At 43.0% G+C, this 17798-nt stretch overlaps 1 protein-coding gene across 1 annotated transcript in view; it reads left to right on the top strand.

The window, feature by feature from the left end:
• ATP9A (ATPase phospholipid transporting 9A (putative)) overlaps positions 1–17798 on the top strand; it is a 129319-nt gene that overhangs the window by 19248 nt on the left and 92273 nt on the right. Inside the window, exons 2-3 of the mRNA XM_038749912.1 lie at positions 13556–13700; positions 17099–17212. Of these exons, the coding sequence (XP_038605840.1) occupies positions 13556–13700; positions 17099–17212 (259 nt within the window). The remainder of the gene's footprint in view (positions 1–13555; positions 13701–17098; positions 17213–17798) is intronic.

The following is a 17798-nucleotide window of genomic DNA, read 5'->3' as shown; positions in this document are numbered from 1 at the left end:
TTCCCTCCCACCCTCCAGCAAGAATGTGAAATTGAATCAAGTTGTCTTCATTATCACATGGAGGCTTTCCCACTACACAGTCTGCACCAGACTGTGTTCACTATTCGTGAATTAAGCCCAGTATAGTATCTTTTTGTGTTGGCTGCACATCTAACTCTTTTGGAAAGCAATCATGACCACATTCAATCCCTATCACTCTTTGTATTTTTATGTTTTGTCTTCATCTTTGCTTTTGTGATAATAATAATAATGATGGCATTTATTAAGCGCTTACTATGTGCAAAGCACTGTTCTAAGTGCTGGGAAGGTTACAAAGTGATCAGGTTATCCCACGGGGGGCTCACAGTCTTAATCCCCATTTTACAGTTGAGGGAACTGAGGCACAGAGAAGTTAAGTGACTTGCCCAAAGTCACACAGCTGACAACTGGCGGAGTCAGGATTTGAACCCATGACCTCTGACTCCAAAGCCTGTGCTCTTTTCTGCTGAGCCACGCTGCTTCTCCTGTTTTGATATAATCAGTTTCAACTCTCCTTATCTATCTGGTGCCAATCTCCTTTCCCCCACTTCCCACCCCTTGTTCTTAGCATGTGAACTCCATAGGGGCCAGGGACCATGTTAATTCCCAGTGCTTAATACAGTGCTCCTCACATAGTAGGTGCTTAGTACTATTAGGCTACTCATTTTCACTTATCTTCCTAATGAATTGTCTGTTAATTTATATGCAGATAATTAAAGTCTTCCATTATTATTTTCAGCCTTGTTGTACATCTTCCCCAGTCTAGTCTAACATTTCCTGATCACTTTCCACATCCCGACCAGGTGACATACAGAACACTCCTACTATGACTAAGTTTGGAATTTGTATTCACGGTCCTCCTTGGTATTCCTCTTAACTGTAAAGTTTCCCAGGTTACTACTAATTATGTGTGTTCCTACTCTTAGCTGTCCTATACCATCGGTGGTATTTATTGAGCACGTGCTGTGTGCAGAGCACTGTATTAAGAGCTTGGGAAAGTATGATGCAACAGATTTGGTAGTTACATTCCCTGCCTTAGGATTTAATAACTTGGCAGCACTGTATCCCATAGATATTTTTTCCCTTCCTCCTCCAAGTTTGAAATAACAATTATTTTAAGGCCCTCGTTGGTTGCCAAGCATTCCAAGTCACCCATTATAGTATCTAGGCTTCTAGCATCAGTGTAGAAACATTTGTTTATTTTTGGCCTTGCCCCTTTGCCAGTGTCAACCTCTTCCAGCTTCCCTGCTTGAGCAATTCACTCTGACCTCATCATTTTTCGCAACTGCCTCACTTGTTTCTCTCCTAACTCACATCTTAACATTTGCTGTCTCAATCCACCTCCAGTGCTTTTCTGCAGACACTCTTTCCCCCAGCAGTGAGTTTAAAAGCCACTCTACCATCTTCATTTTTAGTCAGAGCAGCTTAGTGCCATTTTGGTTCATCTCCTGTACAGTTTGAATTGATTTCAAAAAGTCCTCTGATTCCTAATGCATCTAAATTTCCCCTCTCTGCACCATTATGTCTTCCTGACTCACTGACACTAATTGCCTGTGTGCAGCTACTGCCAGAACAGCCTGGTTAGAAATAACTGGATGCAGAAAAGTTGAATGAATATATTCTATACAGGTGGAAACATGAGGTGTACAAAGAATATCAAGGGAAAATAATAATGATGGTATTTGTGAAGCACTTACTTTGTGCCTAAGTATTGTGATAAGTGTTAGGGAAGATAGAAAATACTCAGACTGGACATGGGACTCGCAGTTGAAGAGGTAGAGAGAGCTGGTATCTGATCCCCATTTTTCAGCTGAGGAAAACGAGGCACAGAAACACTAAGAGATTTGTCCAAGGTCCTCAGAAATTCAGTGGCAGAACTGGATTAGAACCTGGGTCTCCTGACTCTGTCTCCCACCTTTCCACTAAGTCGGGATGCCTAGAGAAGAAAATAGGAAGGAATAATGCTCTGTTCTCATTTGCTCCAGCTGTTGCTGCTCGATATCGCTCTGGCCTCTTAGTGATCGCCTCTCTACAGTAGGAAGATTCAAATAGTCAGTCAGGAATTAAGCACTTATTTGATGCAGAGCTCTATACTAAGCACTTGGGAGGGTACAATACATTAGAGTTGATAGATAAGACCCTTTCACACAAGGAGTTTACAGTCTAGAGTAACAGTCTGAAAGCATGGCCCAGGGAGTTTGGAAGACCTGGGTTCTAATTACGGCTCTGCCACTACTCTGCTGTGTGACCTTGGCCATGCCAACTTAATTTCTCTGTGCTTTAGTTACCTCATCTGTAAAATGCTAATTAAGACTGTGATCCCCATGTGGGACAAGAACGGTATCCAATTTGATTTGCTTGAATCTACCCCGGCACTTAATACATAATAAGCATATAGTAAGCACTTAACAAATGCCACAATGATTATTTTAATGTAAAAGTACCAATATCGACATGTAAAAATGTCAGCATTAACAATATTCATTCATTCAATCATATTTATTGAGTGCTTACTGTGTGCAGAGCACAGTGCTAAATGCTTGGGAGAGTACAATAAAACACAGTAAGCACTCAGTACGATTGATTGACTGACTGACTGACAGCTTAGAGCTGTAGGAAGGAAGAGTCAGCAGATCCTGGGTTTATTCTCTTCTCTTCCCTTTCCCAGGCTTCTCTTCTTCTTCCTGATCTCCAGGGAGCAGGTGGAGGAACTGCAGAAAAAAGAGCTGGTTTCTAATCTTAGTTGCTGCTCTTTTGTTCCATGATTCTTTATGGAGAATTTGTATGTGAGGTGGCAGAAGGGGTGGGGGGGAGGGGGGAGGGAGGGAGAGAGAGAGAGAGGAGAGAGGAGAGTGTGTGTGTGTGTGTGTGTGCGTGTGTGTGTGTACATATACATTACTGGTATAGTTTCTTTCCTTGTGTATAAGCAGACATAGCTCCAAATGTCAACAAAAGGAAAGAGAACCATTGATAGTGGGTGCTAGGCTTGCTCAGTAAACTGTAGCATTGCCCAAAAGCCTAGAGAAAGGTATAAGCATTGCACTGGCCAAAGTCTGGTTTAAGCAATTAAGTTCTTCCTGTACATTTTGCTAAATGTGGGAGAATGTGCAGAATTTGATTCTACTGTTTTTAACCCAGTGTTTAGCACAGTACTCAGCACTAGCTGTTTAATAAATACTGCAACCAACCAGAATTGGATTTATAGTTTATAAAATGTTATGCCCTGGCTAGCAGGTTTTGGAATCAAAATAAGGAAATAGAGATTCTCCATGGAGTAGGGAAGCAGTGTGGCCTAGTAGATAAAAGCACAGGCCTGGAAGCCAGAGGATCTGGTTTCTAATCCTGGTTCTACCACTTTCCTGCTGTGCGGCCTTGGACAAGTCAAGTACCTCTATGTTCCTCAATTTCCACAACCCCAAAATGGGGATTCAATACTCATTCTCCCTCCCATTTGTCTGTGAGCCCCATGTGGGACAGGGACTGTGTCCCACCTTTTATTTATTTATTTATTTCTGCTATTTGGTAAGTGATTATTACGTGCCAGGTTATATACCAAGTGCTGGGATAGTGTCCCAAGGTGACCCTGGGGTACCGGCCATCTGAAGGCCAAATGCTATCTCGTGACCACCTGAGCCAGCAGGCGGAATTTGGAAGTGAGGGTGGGATACTGCCCCCACAACCAGAACTGCTAGATTGACAGCCTAAGCTGGGAATACAGAAGGCGTCCCTCGCCCCCGTGCCAATCAAATTAGGTATGGAGGAGGGGGGAGGGCAGAGATTGGATAAACTGAGGCCAGAAGCTGGAGTGGCCTAGGAGCACAGTTGATAAATACCTGTCGCCTCTGACCTTCGTGGGCAGAACACCAAGACACGCAGCAGCAGCGGCCCACTTGTCTTTTTCTGCCCAGAAGGCCAGATGCCCGCTCTGCAACCAGAACAAACACACTGAGGCAAGGGCCACAGGTCAGGTGAGTGTCTCGTGGGTGGGACCCAGGTGCCCCGCTGTGGATGGGGATCATAAATGGATTCCTCCCATGTAGGGAGAGCACATGGTGAGAGCTAGCCGCCCACCACGTGTGCGGGTAATGGAATGGATTCATCCCATGTGGGAAAGTAAGTGGAATCTTCCCTAGTGGGAAGTGCACATGGGTGAGAGCTAGCCACCTCACCCATGCGCGATTAACGTATGATTGTGTTCCTTCCGTTAGGGAAGCTTGAATATTACTAATTGATTACGTTCCTCCCTAAAGGGAAGCTCAATCCATTGCGCCTAAACAACTAAATAATTCAATTCGCCTCACGGAATAAATTTTATATAAAACTCAGGCTTTCCATCCCCGGCCTCTCTCTCTCTCTCTCTCACCTCGGCGATTACTGAACGAACCTGTCCCTAGATGACGGGTGACAGGTAGATTCAAGCTAATCACTTTGGACACAGTCCATGACCCACATGGGGCTCACAATCTTAATCCTTATTTTACAGATGAGGTAGCTGAATCATAAGAATGAACTTGTATTTACCCTAGAGTTAGAACACTTTTTAACACATAGTAAGCGCTTAACAAATACCACTGAAAAAGGAGAAAAATATATGCTTTTGTCTGTGTTTTTAAAATCTGTGAACCAGCCTTTTCCATGAGTAGCAACAAGAAAGATTTCTTCATTCAATCGATGGTATTGACTGCTTACTATGCAGAGCACTGTACTGTTTGGGAGAATACAGTACAACAGAGAAGCAGCAAGGCCTAGTGGAAAGAGAACGGCCCTGGGAATTAGAGGACTTGGGTTCTAATCCTGGCTCTGCTAAATGCCTGCTGTGTGACCTTGGACAAGTCATTTAAGTTCTCCATGCCTCCTGTTCTCCCTCCTACTTAGACTGTGAGGCCCATGTGGGACAAGGACTGTGTCCAACCTAATTCGCTTATATCTACCCTGGTGCTTAGAACAGCATTTAACCCATAATAAATGCTCAACAATTACCATTTCAAAAACATTCAAAACCTCAGTTATAGAATATATATTTCACAAGAAGACCTTGTCTAATAAGCAGTCGGTCAGTTCCTACTGCATGCAGAGCACTGGTCTAAGCATTTGAGAAAATATAATAGAATTAATAGATATGATCCTTGCCTTCAAGGAGCTTGCCATTTAGCAGAGAAGATATTAACTAAAATAAATTGCAGGTAGTGGGAAGTGATAGAGTATGACTAAGGAATTTTTTTTTTCTGTGATATTTGCTAAGCAGTTACTATGTGCCAGGCACTGTACTAAGCCCTAGGGGAGAGACAAGCTAATCTGTTTGGATGCAATCCCTGTCCCACATAGAACTCACAGTCTTAATTCCCATTTCATAGATGAGGTAACTTATTTGGCCAAGGTTATATAGCAGACAAATGGCAGTGGCAGGATTAGAACCCAGGCCCAAGCTCTATCCACTAAGCCACTCCAGTTCTCTAACTGTTGTCTGTAGAGGATCCCACCATGTTTTAAAACACATTATCTGCATTTTAAAATTTGTAGATAATTGAATTTTATTAGGTTGAGCTTTTCTTTGGGTAGTTTTGTTTTCCTTTATTTCGGACGGATTGTTTGCTTACAAATAACAGACCAGAGAACACATGAATCTGGGATGTTGCCAGATATGAGAAGAATGTCCTCAGCGTAGACATCTGTTCTAGAAAGGGTCAGCATGGCTTTGTCACAGTCTGAGATCTTGCAGATGGCATTGTTGAAATACAGCCCTGGAGTTAATATCGTGGCGCGTAATCCAGAAAGATTCTGTAAATGGTACTTTCAGCAGGCCTTGACCTCCCTTCCCCTCTTGCCAACTGAGTATGTTTTCAAATGGGAGGTAAGAGGTCCTTTAATCAATCAGTGGTATTGATTGAGCGTTTACTGTGGGGAGATCACCATGCTAAGTGCTTGGGAGAGTGCAACACAACAGAGTTGGCAGACACATTCCCTGCCCACCAAGAGCCTACGGTCTAGAGACAGACATTAAAATAAAAATTATGGATATGTGTATAAGTGCTGAGGGGCTAAAGGTGCATTGAATAGCAAATGCTTTACAGGATAGAGTTCTAAGCGCATAGCCAATGCAGAGAAGGGAGAGAGTAGGGGAAGTGAGGGCTTAGTTGGGGAAGGTTGGGGAAGATGTGATTTTAATAAGCTTTTGAAGGTGGAGAGAGTGGTGACTGTCAGGTATGAAGTGGGGAGGGAATTCCATGCCAGAGGTAGGCCGTAGGTGAGGAGTCGGTGGCGAGGTAGATGAGGTGGAGGTACTGTGAGTAGATTAGTTTGGAGGAGCGAAGTGTGCAGGCTGGGTTGTAGTAAAAAAATCAGCGAGGTGAGGTAGGAAGGGACAAGCCGATCGAGTGCCTCAAATCAATCAGTGGTATTTATTGAGCTCTTCCTATGTGCAGAGCAGTTTGATGAGAGGAGTTTGATGTGAAGGCGGGGGCAACCATTGGAGCTTTCTGAGGTGTGAGGAGACATGGACTGAACATTTTTTAAGAAAAATGATCCAGGCAGCAGAGTGAAGTAAGGACTGGAGTGGGGAAAGACAGGAGAGAGGTGGCCTAGGGTAAGTGTTTGGATGGAGAGGAAAGGTTGGATTTTAAGTGAAGTGAAGGTAGAACTGACAGGATTTGGTGACAGACTGAATATGCGGGTTGAATGATATGAGTCGAGGACAATGCCAAGGTTACTGGCTTGTGACAGGGAGGAGAGCGTTGCTGCCTATGGTGATGGGTAAGACGTGGGGAGGACAGGATTTGAATTGGAAGATGAGGAGTTTGGTTTTTGGTTTGGGACACATTAAGTCCGAAACACTAAAGTCCTTTACTCCCAAAATACCTCTCTCCCCCTCTAGACTGTAAGCTCACTGTGGGCAGGGAGTGTGTCTGTTTATTGTTATACTGCACTCTCCCAAGCGCTTTGTGCAGTGTTCTGCACACAGTAAGCGTTCAATAAATGCACTTGAATGAACGAATGAGTATATCCAGCCCTTGGGAGCCCCTGCTGCTACCTTCCATCTGCTACTGCCTTGTCCACTCTCCCCCCGGGTCTGTTTCTAGACTGTGAGCCCATTGTTGGGTAGGGATTATCCGTATTTACTGCTGAATTGTACTTTCCAAGCACTTAGTACAGTGCTCTGCGCACAGTAAGTGCTCAATAAATACGATTGAATGAATGAGTTGAATACTCCTAAAAAATGTTGAGGTGTCCAGTGGTTACAGCACATATTTCCACAATTTTCTCTATTAGCAGTCACAGGAAAAATAGAATCTGTTGAATAAAAAGTGGAAGGGTCTTTTCTTAACTCTATGCCAACCTCTGTGGCTGGAGTAGGGAAAATTTGAAGCAACTCCTTCCCAAGGTCCCCAGCAGTGGCAGAAATCTCAGTTTAGGAGAGATAAAGTCAATTCCCTGAAGCAGTCTACAGCGGAACTGCTGCCAGTTGCCCATAGACCACACCCTCATTCCCTTGTTTTAGGATTCTGTCCGTATTTCCAAATGTCCGAAGTCCATCTCTGGATAAACATTGAAGGGGGTGGAGACTAAGCCAGTTTGGCTTATAGCAATCATGAATAATTATGGATGAACAATAGCTCAAGTGTTGTTTTTTTCTGCTGTTTGGATAGAAGTAAGTGAATGTAATCATGTGGAATAATTCCAGAAAAACAGCTTTAGGTTTTCTCTTGGGCATGAGAAGCAACGTGGCCTAGTGGATAGAGCACAGGCCTGGGTTTCAGTAGTACCTGGATTCTAGTCCTGGCCCTGCCACTTGTCTGCTATGTAACCTTGGGCAAGTGACTTAACACCTCTGTGCCTCAGTTTTCTCATCTGTAAAATAGGGTCCCATGTGGGACAGAGATGGTGTCCAACCTGATTAGCTTGTATCTAGCCCAGCTCTTAGTACAGTGCCTGGCACATAGTAAGTGATTAACAAACAACATTAAAACAAATAAACAAAAAGACTGAGTGGGAGTGTCCAGAAGACAGTCTGGGAACTAGCTCTAATTTATTTGAGTGTCTTTGGGGCCAGAAAATGCTACTGGGAGCAGACTGCAGTGGCTGAGGTAAAGAATAGTTACTGGAGGAGTATTCCAAAGAGAAAGGAATATGGACAGGCAGCTAACTAAATGTAAAGGAATTCCAGCTGTGGTGTGTGTGTCAAAGAGAAAGCCTAGCTGAAACAAAGTCTGCGAAGGAGGAAATGAAACTAGTTCCTTGTAGGTCAGTTAATCATTTAATATTTATTGAGTGCCTACTGTGTGCAGAGCCCTGCACTAAGTGCTTGGTACAATGCAACAGAGTCGGTAGACAAGTTCCCTACCCACAAGGAGTTCACAGTCAAGAGATTGTAGATTGTAAGCTCCTTTAATAATAATAAGAATAATAATGATGGCATTTGTAGAGCGCTTACTATGTTCAAAACACTGTCATAAGCTCTGGGGAGGATACAAGGTGATCAGGTTGTCCCACGTGGGGCTCACAGTCTTAAGCCCCATTTTACAGATGAGGTAACTGAGGCCCAGAGAAGTTAAGTGACTTGCCCAAAGTCACAAAGCTGACAATTGGCGGAGCTGGGATTTGAACCCGTAACCTCTGACTCCCAAGCCCGTGCTCTTTCCACTGAGCCACACTGCTTGTCTAACAGTTTTTTCATATTGCACTCTCCCAAGTGCATAGCCCGATGTCCAGCACACAGTAAGCGCTTAATAAATATCATTGATTGCTTGTCAGGTGTCTAGTATGGTACTGCACCAAGTGGGCGCTTAATAACTACTACTATTATCATCTCAGCTTCAAATGTCAAATGCGAGATTGCAAGTGTCCTCAAGGTTCGGTTCTTGGTCCCCTTCTGTTCTCGATCTACACTCACTCCCTTGGTGACCTCATTCGCTCCCTTGGCGTCAACTATCATCACTACGCTGATGACACCCAAATCTACATATCTGCCCCTGCTCTCTCTCCCTCTCTCCAGGCTCGCATCTCCTCCTGACTTCAGGACATCTCCATCTGGATGTCTGCTCGCCACCTAAAACTCAACATGTCCAAGACTGAACTCCTTGTCTTCCCTCCCAAACCCTGCCCTCTCCCTGACTTTCCCATCACTGTTGATGGCACTACCATCCTTCCAGTCTCACAAGCCCGCAACCTTGGTGTCATCCTCGACTCCGCTCTCTCGTTCACCCCTCACATCCAAGCTGTCACCAAAACCTGCCGGTCTCACCTCCGCAACATTGCCAAGATCAGCTCTTTCCTTTCCATTCAAACCGCTACCCTGCTCGTTCAAGCTCTCATCCTATCCCGTCTGGATTACTGTATCAGCCTCCTCTCCGATCTCCCATCCTCCTGTCTCGCCCCTCTTCAATCCATACTTCACGCCGCTGCTCGGATTGTCTTTGTCCAGAAATGCTCTGGGCATGTTACTCCCCTCCTCAAAAATCTCCAGTGGCTACCAATCAACCTACGCATCAGGCAGAAACTCCTCACCCTGGGCTTCAAGGTTGTCCATCACCTCGCCCCCTCCTACCTCACCTCCCTTCTCTCCTTCTCCAGCCCAGCCCACACCCTCTGCTCCTCTGCCACTAATCTCCTCACTGTGCCTCATTCTCTCCTGTCCCGCCGTCGACCCCCGGCCCACGTCATCCCCCGGGCCTGGAATGCCCTCCCTCCACACATCCGCCAAGCTAGCTCTCTTCCTCCCTTCAAGGCCCTACTGAGAGCTCACTTGCTCCAGGAGGCCTTCCCAGACTGAGCCCCCTCCTTCCCCCCCCCCTCCTCCCCCTCTCCATCCCCTGCTCCTTACCTCCTTCCCCTCCCCACAGCACCTGTATATATGTATATATGTTTTTATGTATTTATTACTCTATTTTATTTGTACATGTTTATTCTATTTATTTTATTTTGTTAATATGTTTTGTTTTGTTCTCTGTCTCCCCCTTCTAGACTGTGAGCCCACTGTTGGTTAGGGACCATCTCTATATGTTGCCAACTTGTACTTCCCAAGCGCTTAGTACAGTGCTCTGCACACAGTAAGCGCTCAATAAATAAATACGATTGAAAGTGTGGGTTTTAAAGCCCTGTCCTTCCTCTCCCCCTACTCTCTCTCCCCATCCCCTGCACCTTACCTCCTTCCCCTCCCCACAGCACCTGTATATATGTATATATGTTTGTACATATTTATTACTCTATTTATTTTACTTGTACATATTTATTCTATTTATTTTATTTGGTTTATATGTTTTGTTTTGTTGTCTGTCTCCCCCTTCTGGACTGTGAGCCCGCTGTTGGGTAGGGACCATCTCTATATGTTGCAAACTTGTACTTCCCAAGCGCTTAGTACAGTGCTCTGCACACAGTAAGCGCTTAATAAATATGATTGAATGAATGAATAAAGACTAGTGCGTGTGAATCTGATATTCCTGGGCCTCAAAACCTGGGCAATGGAGTCAGTCAGTCGAATTTATTGAGCGCTTACTGTGTGCAGAACAGTGTACTAAGAGCTTGGGAGAGTATAGTATAACAACAGAAACATTCCCTGCCCATAGCAAGATTACAGTCTAGAGAAGGCTACTTATCAAAGTATAGGTATATTCCAAATACAGGTATCCCTCTTACAATTCAATATTTGTATTCCTGCAAACCCCCATGTTACCAAAAATTTGTATTTTCAAACAGTTGTTTTAATAGATAATAAGAGGAAAGGGGAGAAGATGGCTTGAAAACCATTCAAATAATAATATCATACTGGGTGAAATTCAAGAAGGATGAGTAAGAGGAAAACTCTTAATGCTTGTTTCAAGTCAACTATTGTTTGCCTGAAATTTATTAGTGGTCATTAATCAGCACCTCATAGAGACCCAATTTGCATTGTTTAAAATTAGTTTCCAGTAGAAATTTAATTTCAAATAATTGCAATTGATTCCTTTTATAATGCTAATGAAGGACTGATAAAAGGGTTGCTATAGAGCCTGTCATTTTTCTTGAATTAGTAATCCTGGCAGAGGCCAATCTTGTAACTAATTAGAAGTTGTGTTATGGTAACTATGTTCCCTATTCTCCCCTCGGTATTCTGTCCTAGTCTTTGTGACGAAAACACATTATAGTAGAAATGAAAAACTGATAATTTACAGAATCCTTATATAAAAGATAATAATAATAATAATGGCATTTATTAAGTGCTTACTTTATGCAAAGCACTGTTCGAAGCACTGGGGAGGTTACAAGGTGATCAGGTTGTCCTGCGGGGGGCTCACAGTCTTCATCCCCATTTTACAGATGAGGGAACTGAGGCCCAGAGAAGTGAATTGACTTGCCCAAAGCCACACAGCTGACAAGTGGCGGAGCTGGGATTTGAACCCATGACTTCTGACTCCAAAGCCTGGGCTCTTTCCACTGAGCCACGGAAATCTGAAGAATTATTTTGAAACAGTGTCAAGTTTAAATTTTATTTAAGGAAAATCTATTGACAGATTAATTTGAAAGCCACATTAAGGAGCTTTGTTTAACACAAGGAGTTTATACGTATGTCTCTATGAGTAATATGCTCTGCAGACAGTAAGCACTCAATAAATATGACTGAATGAATAATATTTATATTATATGTGTTTACCTGGGTGGATTTCCATAGCTAATCTTGAAGGTAAATAGAACCAGCTAACAAAATAAAACAACCTTCTAAGTCTGAGGTGAACTTCCAGAAAACAACAAAACCAAATCAAGAAGACTATCTCATCTTTTGGGAGACTGCCAAGCAGAAGTGGCAGCAATGTGGTATCTTGTGTCTTCCCCAGTACTTAGCTCAGTTCTTGGCACCATTAGGGAGAGGAGAAGACTATGAACCACTCTAGCCATTAAGGACTTTTATGTCTGTTTAGACTGTAAGGTTGTTGTGGGCAGGGAGCATGTCTACTAACTCTGTTGTATGGTACTCTCACAAGCAGTTAGTACAGTGCTCTGCACAAAGTATACATTCAATAAATGATTGATTGATTGGTTTAGAACGTCCAGCAGAAAGATTTGCCCTATAATGACTGAATTAATTTTGTTTGGATAATTGCACATTTTTTTCTTTTTGACAGTTTTGGGATGTGGACACCCCTTAGCCCTAACTTTAGGTTGTGAATACCATGAGGGCAGGGACCATGTCTCACCTCCATTGTATTTTGCCCAGTACCCATTACAGTGCTTGTAATTAAACAGATATGGTCTAGTGGAAAGAGTACAGGCTTGGAAATCAGGGACCTGGGTTCTAATCCTAGCTCCACCCCTTTCCTGTTGTGTGACCTTGCTCAAGTCACTTCTCTGCTTTTGCTTCTTCATTGATAAAATGGGAAATAAGGCTACTTAGACTGTGAGCCCCATGTGGGACAGGGACTGTGGGTCACCTGATTAACTTTTATCTACCTCACTGCTTAGGACAGTGTTTGACACGTAGTAACACTCAAATGCCACAGTTGATGAGAGTGGACACTGTTTGGTCTTCTCCTTGGAGATTACTCATAGCACCCAATGCAGTGTGCTCAACCTATTTTGCAGAATCAATGGTGTCCTTGTGGAGACTTTAAGATTGTTGTAGGCAGGGAATGTGTTGTTGTTATGTTGTACTCTCCCAAGTGCTGTAGTATAGTGCTCTGTGCACAGTAAGCGTTCAATAAATATGATTGAACTGAATCAATGAATGAATATTGAGTCCTTTATTAATATTGATAATATCAATAATAATAATAATAATAATCGATAAATATCAATATTTATTACTCAATAATTTATTGAGTCCTTTTATTGAGTCCTTTTAGACTGTGAGCCCACTGTTGGGTAGGGACTGTCTCTATATGCTGCCAATTTGTACTTCCCAAGAGCTTAGTACAGTGCTCTGCACATAGTAAGCGCTCAATAAATACGATTGATGATGATGATGATGGTGAAAGAGCATAGCCCTCGGGTTCTAATTCAACATGGCATGGTGGATTAGAGCGTGGGCCTGAGAGTCAGAAGGTCATGAGTTTTAATTCCGGCTCTGGCATTTGTCTGCTGTGTGACCTTGGGCAGGTCACTTCACTTCTCTGTGCCGCAGTTATCTCCTCTGTAAAGTGGGTATTGAGACTGTGAGCCCCACATGGGACAGGGTCTGTATCCAACTCAAGTTGCTTGTATCCACTGCAACATTTAGTAAAGTGTCTGGTAAACAGTAAGCACTTAACAAAAACACTATTAATATTATTAGTATTATTATCATTTCTGCCACTGACCTGCTATGTGACCTTGGGCAAGTCACTTAATTATTCTGGGCCTCAATGAGCTCATCTGTAAAATGGGGATATGATAGAATGTGAACCCTTCATGGGCAAGGGACTGTCTGATCTAATAATCTTTCACCTACCCCACCACTTAACCTTAGTAAGCACTTAATAAATGCTGTAATTATAAATGACACAGTCTCAAGGGAAAATACCATTAAAAATCTCCTTCAGGAAAAAAAAAACCCAGCAGCTTGGTGTTAAAGAAGAATTTGTTCTTGCTGCAGATGTTGCGAGTGGCTGAGATGTTGTGGCAGAAGGGATCCTCGGCCTCGGACTGTCTGGTTGGGTCACCCCGAAAAGCGAGAGCAGAGATATCCTCGCAATGTGATCAACAATCAGAAATACAACTTCTTCACCTTTCTCCCTGGGGTATGTATGAACAAGACCTTTCTCCTTCCCTCCCCCTCTCCCCGCCCTACTTTTAGAGTTGGGCTCTTTCTTCAAAGACTGTGGTCAGGTAAGGACACAGAATGCCAACAGATAGGAGTGTCATGTCGGTCCTGGGGTGAAGCTAGAATTTGTGGACAGAGCAAGTTTCACACACTGCCTCTGCTTTGTAGGATTAAAGTCCTTTCAGTTTGGGAAATTAGAGCCCCTTAGACAGATGCTCTGCTTATTTTACCTTAATAATGCCACTCTGTCTCTCAGCTGTTTCTCTGAGACTTGACCACCCAGTCCCTTAGTTTCCTTCTCTAGGGAAAAGCTTTTTGTTTCCATTGTTCCTGGCAGGATTTTTGTTCTTAATATGAATAAATTTGGGTCAAAGTGCTCAGAGCTCCTGGGATGAGAGAGCTACTATATACTTTTCAAAAAAATGTATCATTAATGGGTTTTGCAGCAACTCTGCAGCAGATTATTTTTGTTTTAATACTGTGCCATTGAAGCTTTAGCTAAAATACAGCATTGTATGTAAAAGCCTGGTGAAACATCGGGAATTATTCACTCTTTCATTCAGCTGTATTTATTGAGTGCTTACTGTGTGCCGAGCACTGTACTAAGCTCTTGGGAAGTACAGATCAGCAACATATAGAGACGGTCCCTACCCAACAACGGTCTCACGGTCTAGAAGGGGGAGACAGACAGCAAAAACAAAACAAGTAGACAGGTGTCAGTACCATCAGAATAAATAGAATTATAGCTATACACACATCATTAATAAAATAGAGTAATACATATGTACAAATATACACAAGTGCTGTGGGGAGGGGAAGGATGTAGGGCAGAGGGAGGGAGTGGGGACGTTGGGGACGGGAGGAGGAGGAGGAGAGGAAAAGGTGGGGGGGGCTCAGTCTGGAAAGGCCTCCTGGAGGAGGTGAGCTCTCAGTAGGGCTTTGAAGGGAGGAAGAGAGCTAGTTGGGCGAATGTGTGGAGGGAGGGCATTCCAGGCCAGAGGTAGGATGTGGGCCAGGGGTTGACAGCGGGACAGGTGAGAACGAGGCACAGTGAGGTGGTTAGCAGCACAGGAGCAGAGGGTGTGGGCTGGGCTGTAGAAGGAGAGAAGGAAGGTGAGGTAGGAGGGGGTGAGGTGATGGAGAGCTTTGAAGCCGTAGTGAGTTTTTGCTTCATGTGAAGTTTGATAGGCAGCCACTGGGGATTTTTGAGGAGGGGAGTGACATGCCCAGAGCGTTTCTGTACAGAGATAATCCGGGCAGCAGAGTGAAGAATAGACTGAAGCGGGGAGAGACAAGAGGATGGGAGATCAGAAAGGAGGCCGTTGCAGTAATCCATTCGGGTTAGGATGAGAGATTGAACCAACAAAGTAGCAGTTTGAATGGAGAGGAAAGGGTGGATCTTGGCAGTGTTGTGAAGGTGAGACTGGCAGGTTTTGGTAACAGATTGGCTGTGTGGGGTGAATGAGAGAGTGGAGTCAAGGATGACACCAAGGTTGCGCACTTGTGAGACAGGAAGGATGGTAGTGCCATCCACAGTGACGGGAAAGTCAGGGATAGGACAGGGTTTGGGAGGGAAGATAAGGAGCTCAGTCTTGGACATGTTGAGCTTTAGGTGGCTGGCGTTCATCCAGTGGAAATGTCCTGAAGGCAGGAGGAGATACAAGCCTGAAGTGGGGAGAGAGAACAGGGGAGGAGATGTAGATTTGGGTTGTCATCTACGTAGGTAGTTGAAGCCCTGGGAGCGAGTGAGTTCACCAAGGGAGTGAGTATAGATGGAGGATAGAAGGGGACCAAGAACCATTTCGAGTGACTATTTCCTCCCTTTCTGGGAAAGCATTCATGAACATGGTGCACATGCCTATAGAAGTAGAGTGGCCTAGAGAAAAGAGCACAGGGCTGGGGATCAACAGTCCAGGGTTTTTATCCCAGCTCTGCCACTCGCCTGCTGTGTGACCTTGGGAAATTCACTTTATTTCTCTGTATCTGTTTCCTTGTATGAAAAATGGAGAGCCAGTACCGTTCAACGGAAAGATTGTGAGCCCCATGTGGGACCTGATTTTCTTGTTTCTTTCCTGGCGCTTAGTACAGTGCTTGGCACATAGTAAATGCTTAAGTAATGCCATAACTATTATTATGAAATTCCTTTATTCCGGTATCATTATTGGTATCATCCAGGTATCATCGTAACTATTGAGATGGTTAACATATTTCTCAAGATTTTGAGGTTTGTTTTTATTTTTAAAGAAGCAGGTTCTTTTCCACAGGTCTGTTGTGTCCTCTTGGGCATTACAAGGTCTTTGGCAAAACATTTAAAACTGTGTTAATTGATTTATTCATTATTTTACTTAGCTAGCAGTGTTTATTAGTTGTTAAATAAACCATCCCAAATACAAGGAGTACATTGTCACTGGACCAAGCATTTGGAAGGAGTTTCTCATGAACAGAAGTGTGGTGTAGTTCCTTTCTGTGTCTGATTTTCATCTAGTTTATGTGTTCTTCTGATGTGCTTACATTTAGGGAGTGGATATTGTTAAGTTCACCAGATAGCCTGATTTCAACAGGACAATCCCCAAACTCAAGAATGTGTTCTACCTCTTGCCTTTGGTTTTCTGGCTCCATGTATGCTGTTGAATGAATGAGTTTACTCTCCCATTTTCCCCCTTTCCCCTTCTCAAGCAATTAATGGTATTTATTAAGCACTTATTGTGTGCAGGACACTGTGCTAAAGAGCTTGGGAGAGTAGAATACAATAGAGTTGGTAGACATGTTCCTTGCACTCCTTTTCACCTTCCTCCCTTCTGTCCCTACTCCCTTTGGACCTCAGTTTAGTTGACAAGATTTCTGAGTAAGATGATCATTATTACTATTACTGTGAAGTGCTCACTATGGGCAAGCACTGCAGTAAACACTAGGGTAGATATGAGTTCATCAGATTGGTCAGTGTCCCTGTCCCACATGGGACTCACATCCTCCGTCTGATCACCTTACCTATTGTTTTACCTTAAAGTATAGGGCAAATGCCGCAAATATTGCAGATCAAAATAATATTCCCATTGGACCATTTTTCCCCCAGCCCACCTTGATTTTTAAGCATGGTTCTGTTTTCAGACTCTCCATTCAGTACTCTAGTATTCCAGAGTAAGAGCCACATTTTTATTGTTTCATAAATTGTAACTCATTTAAATTGTTTTATATTATATATTTTATTATTTTCTAGCAGGAGAAATTGAATTTTGGATTATTATGTCACATCTGTATGTGAATGACACACTTTGAAGTCATGCTTAGCAACTTAGGCTACAAAAGCTGTTAGTATTTATCAATTTGTGAAAAATATAAATGTAGCTTGAACTTTTTTTTCCCTCTTAATTTCAGGTGTTGTTTAACCAGTTCAAGTACTTTTTCAATCTTTACTTCTTACTTCTGGCTGGCTCTCAATTTGTCCCTGAGATGAGACTTGGCGCCCTTTATACATACTGGGTTCCTCTGGTAAGTAAACTAAGGTTGTTTGTTCGATTACCAATCACAAATGAAATACATTTTTTTTTCTTTACCAGAATCAAGTTGGGTATCTGAGGCATGAAGAGATTTTGGTTGTAGAACATTTAGAAGGGTGAACACATCAAACAATCTAAAGCATAAATATTTGAATTATGACGTTAAGGTAAATTTATATATTATCATCCAGATGCCTTGAAGCGATGTTACATATGTTACCTGAATTATGGAATTTTTCTGCGTCTTACAGACATTTCTAGGTGATCACTCAAAATATATGAAAATGCTTGCCTCATTGAGTTTAGAAAGAGCTGAATAGAATATACAAACACTTAGTTACTCTTTTCTAGGAGCAGTTATTCTAAGATTTATTTAATTTATTTTTTTAATTGCTTTGGAACCACAATGATAGAACTTCAAAAAACCCGTAGGCAGTTGGCTGGGTAGTATGTGGATTGGGTTTCCACCCCACTCCACCAGTTGCTTCTCAAGAATCATAAAACTTTTTTTCAAGTTTAATATGATGAAAACCTATTACCTGTTAGACAACAGTGTTGTATTCTGGGTTTTCTCCTGG

This window comes from Tachyglossus aculeatus, chromosome 8 (genome assembly GCF_015852505.1).
Source record: "Tachyglossus aculeatus isolate mTacAcu1 chromosome 8, mTacAcu1.pri, whole genome shotgun sequence".
In the NCBI taxonomy this organism is placed as follows: Eukaryota; Metazoa; Chordata; class Mammalia; order Monotremata; family Tachyglossidae; genus Tachyglossus; species Tachyglossus aculeatus.
This window is presented reverse-complemented; position numbering and strand designations above follow the sequence as displayed.